The following is a 13,047-nucleotide window of genomic DNA, read 5'->3' as shown; positions in this document are numbered from 1 at the left end:
AGCTCCCATGGCACCAAACCAATGGTTTTAAAATACACCCCGCGTTGTGTACAGAGCCAAACGATTCCGGCAGCGGTAGGCATCACATTCCGGACATACCTGACGCAGAAGGTTCCTTTGCAGATGTCCCTACATTTTTAAACAAACATGGGATAGGTTTATCGTATAAAAAGGAGGACGACTCTGGGAGGCAGTGTCTCTGTATCAGGATCTACCGACTCACATCAAAACTCATTGATACAAGGTGAGTCGGTAGATCCTGATACAGAGACACTCCCTCGCAGGGGTGTCCTCTTTTTTGAAAGGTCAAATAGAGTAACCCTAACATGGGCACTTCTTGCCATGGGGCATGGTGTGGCCCAGCTCAGGCCACGCCTACCATTTTGCAGGTTGTCCACCTACGTGTCATTTCGGCACAAATCTTAATAGAAATATGTAGACAGGTTTCTCCTGGCAATAAAGTAAAAGATCCAGCGAGTTATCAGATACGTTAGACTAAATGAGTAGACTAGATTTTTAAAGGCGGGGGAGGGGGATTGTTCTCTCTTTAGGAGCCCAGTGTGCTCTGAGCTATTCAAACAGAAGGAATGGCGCAGCAGATCGGAAAAGCTAATGCCTGGGCAGCTACAAAGGAATTGGTTTCCATAGAGGTTGTAAGCATGAGCTTTCTGGTTTGCTTTAAAAACAAAAAAAGCCCCTCCAACCAAGATGAAGGGCAGCCCTCACCGCATCAGGAGCTGCAACAGGACACAATTGAAGCCCTGAAGTAAGGAATTCATTATCATTCACAAGGAAGAGGCCTATTTTGCCTTGCCTGATCTCTCCCCCCCCACACCAAACACACACACCCCTTTAAAACCAGTTGGGAAAAATAAGAAAATCTCTAGTGGCTGCCATACTGGTACAATGCCAAGGGGAGGGATTATACCAAGGATTAGCATTTGAAACTCCCTACCCAGACTTTCTGACTCAGAAAAGATCCTGGGGCCAGTAATTGTATGACTGTCTTCCGATTATTGTTATACCAGACCCAAATGTGAATGTAAAATCAAATTGATGGAAGTTCCTTCCCTCCCTTGCCCCCAAAAGCAACTGAGGTTTTAATTTTGTTTTCACTCTGAGCTTTCTCCTCTCCCAGCTAGGCAGGAAGAAGTCTCCATAGTCCCATCTTATGTTCCCTGCCTCCTCCGACCTAATTCCTTCTAATTTATCCTGTATTAAAACTTCTTTAAGTAAGAATGGACAAGAATCAAGCAGCTGCTATGCAAATGGTAGCAAATCCATCCTCACTTCTGATAGGGGGCTGAGAGAGAAGCAGCAATGTGCATTCATCCTGTTCTAACTATAGGGGTTTGCTGGCTGTTCATATGTAAACGTGATTGAAGTCCTGACAGTCTGCTGTTACTCAAGAAAAAAAATTATATTAGACGACATTCTCCCGGACTGGAATAAAATTATTCCTTCAGTCAAAGCAGAAGTTATTCTTCGCCCCCCCCCCCCCACCCGACACACTTGAATATTAGTGCCTTATTCAGTATTTATGGCTGAAATATTTTTTTCCTTCTTGGAAATTCTTATTTTAATTGAATGTATTTATAGTCAACAAATACCGAACAGCTTTAAGTTAGGTCAAGTTTCTACCTGTGATATTTATGGAGTGGCCATCCCCCTGGCCCACTGTGCACATAAAACTTATAATAAATCCCTTTTCTCTCCTTTTGGATAAATCTTAAAGATTGGTTATTTGTTTTTTAGGTCAAAGTAGAGATTGTTGAGAGGAGAGGGTGGCAGAAAAAAAAAAAAAGAACACATCTTACCAAAAAGGGGCAAAGGGATCCATTATTTACTGAATACAAAAGTTTATTTAATTTAGAGTGTCAGCAATGTGGTAACTGTAGAGCTGAGGTAAAGGATGTGGCAGGGTATTGCCAACAGATTTTTTTTTTCTCCATTGGATAACAGGGATTAGTTTTGTTGAAACCTTTGACACAGTTTCATTTTCTCACGTGGCTCTCCACCAAATTGCAACCCTATCTCATGCAGGTCTAATCCCATCGGGTTATCTCCTTGGGAATCCTCTCCATGGGTCACTACCATCTCCAGGCAGGAATACCAACCAGACAAGAGGATAGTCTCAGAGTGGGGTAGCTGTTAGTCTATATAGCTTCACAAAAAAAACAAGCAGTCCCGTAGCACTTTACAGACTAACCATTTTATTTATTAGGTAATGAGCTTCGGTGGGTTAGACCCACTTGGAGAGTTCTTCAACCTAAGCAGCCTCTGTGTAACTCTGAGACTGAACTCTAGCCACCATGTAAAAATGTTATTTTTATCACTTTACGAGGGCAATAGGGTTAAATTGCACCTATTGTCCACACCACTGGAGCTCCCCATCAGTATTCTTTGCCAGCATTCTCCTCAAGCGGGATGTCCTTTAACAGGACCGTATATTTCCCAGCGCTGAGAGCTTGACTGACATTCAGGCTATTATTCTCAGAGATAGATTGTTTGGGCTGAAAATGCATTGTTTGGGCTGCTCATAAAAGAAACAAGTTAAACCCCAAAGCAACCACAAGTGTCCATATCCATAAAACCAGTTGGACGGAGAGGTGGGTATAGGACTCTGACATAATCCATGCCCAGAAAGTTGTTTTGGAGTTACACATAATTTGCACAGAATCCTCTCTCTTGTGTGTCACAGAAAGAGAGACTTGAAAAAAAAATCTACCCTTCAATTCAGGAGTATAATACACCGTGAGCACTAATTGATGTATGTTATAATTCTTCTCTGCCCCCCATCAGTAGTCTGGAAACATTGGAAGAAAAGAAAATGCCAGAAAGTGATGGCAAAACTTAAGATGCGACAGAAGTAGCTTTCTTTACTCATGCTGTGAGTGTTTGAATAAGAAAAATGTCCCTGCACTGTAACAAGCTAAAAGAATGAGGAAGACAAAGGATTTCAAGAAAAAGGTTTAGATAGAAGACAAGGCAAGTGAAACTCAAAGGAAGGGGGGGGGAACCCATTTACAATGGAACAATGCATGTACTAATCGCTTTGATATATTATACAAACCCAAAGACCCAAAACATTGTGTAATTATTTATAAATGACTTCTTCACTCCTGTGTATAATACCAAAGAAAGAATAAAACTGCAGGCTACTCTCTAAACTATTTCTAAATAGACCTGGCTCAAAAGGAAGCAGAAGTATTCTAAAAAAATAATTAATGGTTGATTTTATGGTTGTCTCATTAAAACATTTTAATTACCACACACAAAATACATTTGTGCTCACAGGGAACAAAAATTTACTTAGTTTCCCTTACCCCCAGTAAAAATATGAAATCACATTTTTTAAAAACTGGACCAAAAAAAACTAGCCATTTCTGCATAATATATAGGAGGGTATTAATTCTTAATTCCAAAGTGTGCTCAAATGCAGATGTTTACCAGATATTTCTGAATAGATTTCACTCCCTGGTATGAAAATACTGTTGTCACACCCCTCCGATTCTCTGACGATGTTGTGAAGAACTCCTGGGTTATGTATATCATCGCAGCTATGAAATGTTCATGCTTTCTTGGGATCAGTCCTATAATCTGCCCACACTCTAAACTTCCAGTAAAGTTTCAGCCACATAAATAAATAAATAAATAAAAGTCTGAAGTTGACCAAAGTTCTCTTGACGCCTAGGTAGAAGTGAGATTGGAATAATTCTTTTTACAAATAAGTCTTAAAGCTGTGCCCAAGATCATTCCTAAATCAGAAAATCTGCAAATGCTCCAAAATGGTGGTAAATTAAGTTTGTCAGGTTATAGCTCTTTAAAATATTTAACTTCCAGGATTGTCCATTAGTCAATAGCTCTCAGCCAATGCATGAGCCTCTGAATCTTTGGGTGGCTTCTAACTGTTGAACTGTGAAAGAGTTGTGTGTCCATTGGGGAAAGCACCTTATGTCCACCACCATTAAGTTTTACAATTCAGTGCTGCAACACATGCTCTAACTATGCAACTGTATGCAAGGCATTCACCTCCTCTACAGCCATTTAAACAAATAACTGCATATAAGCCTCTTCACACCAAGGTATCTGTGCAAACACAGATAGAGCAATGTCCTGCGCTGTGGAGTTGTTCTGTCATTTATTAACAACACATTCATTCACAGATCCCTGCAGATAACATTTCCCTTATCTTTGCCTTTCCCTTCATTCAACTGTTACCATTAAATATTTCGCATTTAAACATCCATCGGATCATCTATCTATGCCAGGCATTTTTACTGTACTCATTCCCTTGTTACTTTGGAGAGAAATAAAACAATGTCACACAGCTGGATTATATGGACCTGATCCCAAACACATTAAAGTCAATTAAAAGATTCCCACTGATTTTAATGAGCTGGGGCAAGGCAGGGTCCTTCTCTACATTGTTTGATAGTTCAAAAAAACAGCTACGTATCAACCCAAAATAAAAGGCACTATCCAAAGACAACCTTCCAACTTTCAGCCATGTTTTGAATCTCTCTATTGTATATATAAAAAGGTAGCATTTCTCAAATACCTCCCAGGAATGATCTAATTATTACATAGTCCTACCTGGAGAGCAGGTGTCTGGACTAGATTTCCTCTCGAGGTCCCTTTACTTCTGTGATTTCTCCAGGCTTTTATTTCATTTATACACTCATCTACACACTTGCCTAAGTGTCCACATATCTTAACTAATATTTTGTAAACATTAATTTCTTTTAAACAACTACATGCTTACATATTACAATATTAAATGCCCAAAACCTAAATTTACAAATAATTTCTTTTGGTAATGTTGTTAATTAATAATTTTCTTACAATCACAGGAAACATTGAAACAGGTCTTCCCCTGACCCTGAGCTTTAACCTATTCTGGTCATTTTTCAACAAAAAACATTAAAAAAAATCATTTTTGAACAGATTTGTTTTGTTACAAGGATGTCATTCTTAGGACTACTAATCTATTCATGATGTAAAAGAAGTATGAACAGCAATTGTTATGTGCTTTAGATGCAAAAGCTGTAAAATTAAAAAATAAATCACACACAGAATTGTCTTTTAAAAGGATACAGTTAAGGCTGAAAGTTCGCAAGAAACCAGATAAAGGCTGAACCTCTCTAATCAGGAAATCTCTCATTCAGTGACATCCATAATCTGGCATGATTTTAGTTAGGCAGATGACTACTCATCATGGGTCTGGCCAAGTTTCCCCCAGTCCCATAAAGTTTGTTTACAGCCACAAATCCTGGTTCTCAGTATTCTGTGCTGTTATTTAACTCTAATTTACCCCTAAATGTCTTCTAAGAGCCTATTAAGCAGTTCAAGGGCTGTTAATGCTGCTAGACAATACTGACCTCCCATAGTCTGGCAAATTCTCTTGTTCGGTACCAGTGAGGTCCTGAGGGTGCCAGACTAGAGCGGTTCAAACTGTAGCTGGGACTGTCATTAAGAGACAGAACTTCTCACTTCTAGGTTCCTGGCAATTGCAGCACACATCACTAAGGTACAAAGCTGATTTTCTTGAGTTCGACATTTATTTTCAGCTGCATTCTTTGAATGACATTGGCCAGATCTACACAAAAAGGGAAGGCTGAATACCTTAATTTGAGCTTCTGTGCCATCTCCATTGCAGGAGGTCAAAAGGAGAAAATGCTCCCATCGACTTCCCTTGCTCCTTGTAAGAAGCAGGAGTACCGGCACCGATGGGGCAGGAGCAAATGGGCACATCTTCACTGTGTAGAAGATGGATGGTTGATCTTCCAAAGTTTGATTTAGCACATCCCTACCAAACACACTAAATCAGGCTCTGGAAGATCGACCACAGCAGTGTCAATCCTCACCGTAGTGAAGACACACCCATTATCTTGAACGCTGTCAATCTGCTGTCAATATCATCCCTAAATTACAAACTATGAATCCCAGTTCTGTGCACTGATGAGTCCTGTGGTCCACATCCTTGATCTTTTCCTAGAAGTTCTGTCACTTGATCAGAACTGTCTCATCTTCCCAAGGTAGGTAGGTAGGTTATAGATTTCTGAAATGTATCCATCAATCATCATCTCGGCTCCTTTAACAAATTTTAAAACTAAACATACCCTATTCAGTACAATATTAGCATTAGAACATCTGTTCAACTGGGGCCTCATCCAAAATCCATTAAATGGAAACATTTCCATTAACTGAATTAGGTTTTGAATTATCATCAAGCCCTTTGTGGCAGAGTATGCTGCCAGTTATGTCTGCTAAAAATTCAAACCAATAATTTTATGTGATGGAATCAAAATAAAGCATTGAAAGTGCCTGTAGCACAATCAGAATGGAGTCAGAATTCACTAACCAAAGTCATTATGGAATGAAATGCTAGAAGTACTCTTTTAAATAGGAGTAAGGTTTGCCAAAGCAAGGTGTTTCAAAAATGCATGCATGTGCCAAGCATCCTAAAAGTTCATAAGATGTAACTAAAAAAAAAAAAAAAAAACACAAATAGAGATCAGCTGCATATTAATCTGAAGAATCTAAATCTACTTCCAAAGATTATGCATTGGAATAGACTAGCCAGAAAGACGATAGGAATATAGTTGATATTCCATCAAGTCAAAGGCCTATGCTTGATCTCAGAAAAGTCAATGAGACATTTGCAATCAACTTCCATCGGCACAGGCTCAAAAGGTTCACATGCTATTATTTTTGTTGTCTGAATAATTTATTTGCAAAATTAGTAGACTGCCTTCAACGGAGTGGGTTGAATTATTCATTGGGAATAAATTAGCCAAGAAATTTAGGACTTCTTTCTGTTTGCAAATGGTTCCTGAACCAATTTTGATTCTGTGAATGCATTCGTTATTCAAAGTACTCAGTGAATAGATTATGCAAAGAAATTTCAGCCTATAGGTTGTCTGTGAAACTCTCCCTGCCACTATTTGCTATTCATAGCATGTGAGTGATGCATAAGGCACATGGTATTCTCTCTGCTTTCTCACTGGATGGCAAACTTTTTAAACGAGAATAACAAATGAGAAACTGCAAGTGATTGACAGGGACTAAAGTATAATGAGCTTCCACTGTAAATTTTCAGACAAATGATCAGTTGTACTCAAATCTATGAAAATCTCAGGGATAATAAACATTGTAACAAATAAAGCAGCATCCATTTGAATGTCCACAAACAGTATGTTCCAATAAACAGCAGTAGAATAAATGTAGAATAATAAGTTATTAGCAAAAATAATCACAAATCTCCTTTTGATTATTCTGTCACCTCCAATCTGAATGCTTTCCTGACTCTTTTCTGCTAAAGCTGGAAACTCTGTTAAAAATATCTGACTGCAAGCTGTCCCTCGGTCCTGCAAACGTTTACGAATCTGAGTAATTTCACGCAGTGGGGCTAATAACGTGCATAAAGTTACTCGTGTGTAAGGGTTTGCAAGACACAGGCTTAAGATTGTCCTTCTGATTGCAGATCCAACTATTCTTCAGCCAAAAACTAAACCTATTCTTTCATCAATGGTCTTATTTTATATTACATTAAGGCTTCTTGCAAGAAAAACAAATATTAGTTATGCTACTGTACTGTATGAAGAGTTGTCTATAAATTTCGATTTGCTAATTTTTATCAGCTAAAGCTTTGCTTTGTGAATGATCTTTTTAGTTTGAAGACTACTCTTTGTGACAATTTGCTAGTTGTCTTTGATAATCTTAAAACAAAGAGCAAAGAGAAACTGCAGAAGGAATAGTCCAGAAATAGCAGAAACATCATTCATTTTTGGACTAGAAAATATGTATGTTTTAGTAGAAAATCAGTCATTATTAAATGTACATAGTGCAAAAGGATCTAAAGGGTAGCAAAGAAAATAAAAGTAACCTTGTTAAAAGAAATATCATTAATTCTTTTTAGTCATAAAAACAGGCTGATACGTATACACGTATATATAAACAGGTTTATAAAATCAATGGAATCTGGAATTTCTAGCACTTTGAACTCCAACAAAAAGTTAGCCATACTAAACATGACAAAAATACAGTGCATATGCAAACTCAAATCTAAAGTATAGAATAAAACACTACTTAAAGTTAGTGAAAGCTGTATCACCTCAGGATATTTTCACTTGATTGGGGTTTGTGGAAGAGAACGTAAAGCTTTGCTTCAGTCAATACAGAAACATCTTTAAAAAAATCTCAACAACCTCTCAACAAAAGCTTGTCAGATTTAAACCTGGATCTCACTGAAACCACACAAGTTTAATCCCCTCACAACTGAGACAAATCCAGGCTGCCTATTTCCTTTCAAAACCACTGAATGTTTCAGTTTACTTTAAACCTCCGAATGTGAAAACCCAGGCCAAGTGCCCTAAGTCAGCAGTTCAGCAAATGTGAAACACCTTCACTTCACTATCTTTTCCCAGAGAGAGTTTTGCCTTGCCTTATCTCGTGATGGCTTTGTTTTGTTTCACTGTTTTATTCACTGCTCCCTAACTCATGGGAAGAGACTCCGAGAAAGACTAGCAGAAACCTATACAGCCTACACTAGCTCCTGGGGATGTCCTAGAACATTATGTTTGAACCAGAAGGAATCAGCTCCCCCCACCGACACAGGATCCTTTCGGGACTGTGCCTCTGCCCCTAAGGCTAATCACTTTGTTCCTCCTTTTTTCCTTTTAATAGACTAATGAAGCTCAAACAAGTAGGCTTAGCCTAGTGATAGCTCACGTGTCTCAGCTGCAGCTCTCGCTCGCCATTGGCCAACAATAATTATAGGCACACTCCAGGGAGAGAATAGACACTTGCAGCATAAATTATGCAAATGTCGAAGAGTGCCGCACGGGGCAGACCTGATGCCTTGATTCATTCATGCCGCCAGGCCTGGGGGGGGGGGGGGGGGGGGTGGTCGCTATTGTTTTACAGGGTATATAAGGAGTCTGAGGTCAGTCGTGTGCCAAACTCCCGGCTCGCACGAGCTAACAGCAGCCGAGATCACTTCAAAGACAAGAGCAGTCGCGTGTCCCCATCCCCACCCCACCCCCTTTGGCGGGGAGTCTCCAAGAGCTGGAAGGGTTTTTTTTTCTCTCTCTCTCCCTCCTTTCCTTTCTTTCCCTTCCCTTTCCCCTGACTTCACTTTACACTTGGAAACTTTCCACCCCCTCGGATTGCATCTGCTCCGCACGTGAGTATGTGGGAAACGCAGACACGCCTCCCTCCAAACCCACTGTCCCACCCCACGCCGCGCCGCGCCAGCTCATTTCTCCCTCCAGTGCAATGGCTGATTTTCACCCCTCTGGATACAGAGGGGCTTGTGTGGGCCCTGCCCCGTTAATGGCTGTGGCCGATCGCGCTGCAAACGGCCCCTTTGCCCCAGCGCGACCCCCTGCTGCCCTGCCCCACTGATGTCTTCTCTCCCCGCAGGATGCCCTCGGCCCCGGAGACCCGCTACTCCGCGGCGGAGAACAGCGCCGACGTGTCCTCCTGCCTGGACAGCAGCCTCCGTGCCCCGTCCTCGCCCTCCTCCCCGGGCCAGAGCCCGCAGGCGGAGCCGGGCAGGAAGCGGCGCCGGGGCCGCTGCAGGGCGAGGAACGAAGCCGCCCTGCACAGCCTGCGCAAGAGCCGGCGGGTGAAGGCGAACGACCGGGAGCGGAACCGCATGCACAACCTCAACGCGGCCCTGGACGAGCTGCGCAGCGTCCTGCCCAGCTTCCCCGAGGACACCAAGCTGACCAAGATCGAGACGCTGCGCTTCGCCTACAACTACATCTGGGCCCTCTCCGAGACGCTGCGCCTGGCCGATCAGCGCCTCCCCAAAGCCCCGCGGGAGCAGCCGCGCCTGCTGCCCGGCTACCTGAGCCCCGGCGCCCCGCCCAGCCCCGGCAGCGATGCGGGCTCCTGGACCTCCACCGCCTCCCCCTCCTCCTTCTCCGCCGGCGCCTCCAACCCCAGCAGCCCGGCCACCTCCGAGGATTACGGCTATGGGCCCACGGAGCCCCTCTTCGCCGGCTGCCACGGCCTCCCCGGGGAGCTGCTGCCGAGCGGCCCATGCTGCGTGCTGTTCCCCCAGGCGGGCACCGCGGTGTGAATCAGCCCCACGTGTACCCCCTCGGCCCTCCCCTAGAGTTTCGCTTTCGGCGGGGTTGGGAAGCGGGCAGACAGCGCCCCCTAGGGCAGGGGTCCAGCCGCTCTCGGGGTTGCAGGCAGCTCTGTCTCCCTCCGGAGCCAACGGGCTCTTACCCGTGGGGCAGGGCGTGAGCTGCCTTCTTTCCCTAGCAGCCCCCTGCTTCCGAAGGCAGCCGGAACCAGCTCGCACTGGGGTGGGTTGAGAGGGGGTTCCGGCCACCCCCTGCCCTTTGCACTTTTCTGAACTCCACAAACGCTCTTTGTTGTTTCCTTTCCCACTGACCGGCGCCCCCGCTTCAATGTGATTTAGCCATGGGGAAGAAAAGGGACCGATTTGCTGCTGCAGACGAGGTGAAAAGTCAATTTTACAATTTGTAGAACTCAAATGAAGAAAAATGAGCATGAAAATTTGGTTTGAACGCCCTGACAATACAATGAAAAGGCTTAAGGAGCTGATCCTGCTGGGGGCACAGCACCCCCTGCCGGGCGCTCGGCGCAGGCAACTCCCTTTGACTCCCAAAAACATCAGAGAGGACTCTGCCTCTTCCCCCAGGGTGTGCTTAGCTTAGCCCCTGGCAGGATCACACCCTTAAGAGGACAGACAAGGGGCTAGATTCATGCATTATGGATCATTGACCTCCAACACTGGCGCGTTGCTTTAAGAGTAGGACTAAACAAGGCATATTCAGGAACTGGGCCTGGTATTAGTTTAATTTATTCAAGATGTTTCACTCATATGAAAATTTGTATTTTTGTACATAAAGAGCTTTATTCTATTATGTCCATTGTGGGTTTTTACAAAGACATTTTGTACTTTGTAAATAAATTTTTTAACGTTTATACTTAATTTCTTCAGTGCATTGATTTGATTTGATTTTTATTTCAGGTCTCTTGCTTCCACAAAAGAAGCTCCAGAAGGGTGTGCGGGGGTGGGGGGGATACTTTGAAATACCCATAAAAATCTCTACTGCAACAGTCCTATCACAATAAATTTTCAGCTATGATCTAGCTAGCTAGAGAACTTGGCTACACCTCCCTGTATTGAACACAACTGTCCCTGAAGGCTCATGCTAAACCAAATTAAAAATTGATTGCCTTGGTTTAGCTTCTATTAAGCTACTACCTGCAGAGGTGCAGGCACTGGAAGGAGAATTTCCTTTATGTAACAAAACATCAGCTGGCTCCAGCGCTTCCAAGAAGGGGGATTAAAAGGATCAATATGTGACTGTTGGGCAGAACGCAGAAAATGACAGGTGGGTGCATGAAGCAGTGGCTTTGAAGGTTCTATTTTCAGCAGTATATCAGGAGAGCTTTAAGCTTTTAGGGGATTTGCACCCTTTTTGTCCAATGTGAATCCTCTAGGATTTGTGACATGGAAGACAGATAGATATTCTTATTGTTAGAATATACAATAACTCAAAAGAATATAATCCTATTGTATATAATAGATACACCTCTAAATATATATGTGTGTGTTGCTCCATGTGGCTTTCCAAAAAGCTCAGCACTATTTTATTTGTCCTAACAAATCACTACATTCACCTCACGTCAGTCCTGTTGACTGCAAGATGCTTTTTGACTGGTACATGTTTATATCTAAATCAGGCAGAGAGAAATTAAGGCCCATATTTCCACAAGGACTACAGCATGCACAGCTGAGGCCAAATTCTCAAAAGAACCAAGCACACTGAATAAAAATGTGCCTTTAGTATTACAATGGGAGCTTCTGGGTGCTGTGTGTTTTGGAAAATCTGGCTATTACAGAGCACCTGACCCTAAATCTGGGTGCTGAGTACTAGCAAATCTGACCCTCTTGACTTGCCCAAGTAGGCACACGAGAAGTTAGACAAAAAGAGTGGAGTACAATACAGAGGCATTCCATAATAAAGAAGTGCAAATATTTTATTTGGTATATTTTGTTTCAATTCATCTTTCTACAGAGTAGATCCACTGTATAAAACAGTGATATGTAATTTTTATCATGGCATTGCTTGGAATATTGGAACATATGCAATTTGATGGACAAATCTGATATTTTTACTAATTTATTTGAGCAACATCAAAATAGCTTGTATGGGTCAAGTTTCATTTTCCTTTACTTACGCTGCAGCTAGTGTTGGAGGAGACTATGTTTGAAAGCTGAGCAAATGAAAGAAAGTTTGGCCCTAGGACTTGAGCCTAAAATGGATCAACTCCTATTTGGAACCCCAAGGAATAAATTTATAGGTTTGAAAATTATTTGCGTTTTCCCCCTCTATTTGCTTTAATAACAATCATAGGATATGCATGGCTGGATGTTCAGCTCTCATTATGTAGAAGAGCTCTTGCAAGGGAGTCAGCCTCAACCTTTTGCTTTGGAGCTTATTTCATTTCTATAGGCAAGGGTAAATCCTCTATTTGTGATTCCAGCAAGGGGTCTCAGCAATCCTGCTGTAGGTGCACGTGTCTGGGCTAGAACATTGGCTTTTCTTCCTCTAAGCCCTCAGGAGACACACCAGGAAACAAATTCCTAAAATACACTAGCATCCTGCTCCAAGCAGCATGCAGGGCAATTGCTTTTCAGTAGACAGCTGTATGCAGCCCTGAATGAAACAGGGAGACCAAGTTGATTATTGCCATTGTAGAGAAGGCAGTATTCAAATATAGCTATTCCTAAGTGTCTGGTAACAGGCTTGCAGCTCTGTTTAGATGGGATGATTGATAAACTCGTAGCTTAAGGAAAGCTTTACTGGCATTAGATGCCACTTTTTCTGCAGTTAAGACTAAATCAACCAAAAGAGGGAGGGTGAGATGCCTCTTTCTGTGCAGAATGAAGGGAGAAACAACATAGTCAGTTGACTCTGCAACAGCAGCAGAACTATTGTGCTCTCATCCAGAGTGATGCTGAGCAAGGTTGTTCCCCCACCTCAGTTTCTGCTT

At 42.5% G+C, this 13,047-nt stretch overlaps 1 protein-coding gene across 1 annotated transcript; it reads left to right on the top strand.

Moving 5' to 3' along the window:
• Positions 1-9,427: 9,427 nt before the first annotated feature.
• On the top strand, positions 9,428-10,090 carry NEUROG1 (neurogenin 1). Its single transcript, XM_075009889.1, has one exon. It carries the CDS (start codon positions 9,428-9,430, stop codon positions 10,088-10,090), a length of 663 nt encoding a protein of 220 aa, XP_074865990.1.
• The last annotated feature ends 2,957 nt before the right edge of the window (positions 10,091-13,047 follow it).

Source organism: Carettochelys insculpta, chromosome 15 (genome assembly GCF_033958435.1).
Source record: "Carettochelys insculpta isolate YL-2023 chromosome 15, ASM3395843v1, whole genome shotgun sequence".
NCBI lineage: Eukaryota > Metazoa > Chordata > Testudines > Carettochelyidae > Carettochelys > Carettochelys insculpta.
Note: the sequence above shows the minus strand (reverse complement) of the source record. Positions and strands in the feature narration are given on the sequence as shown.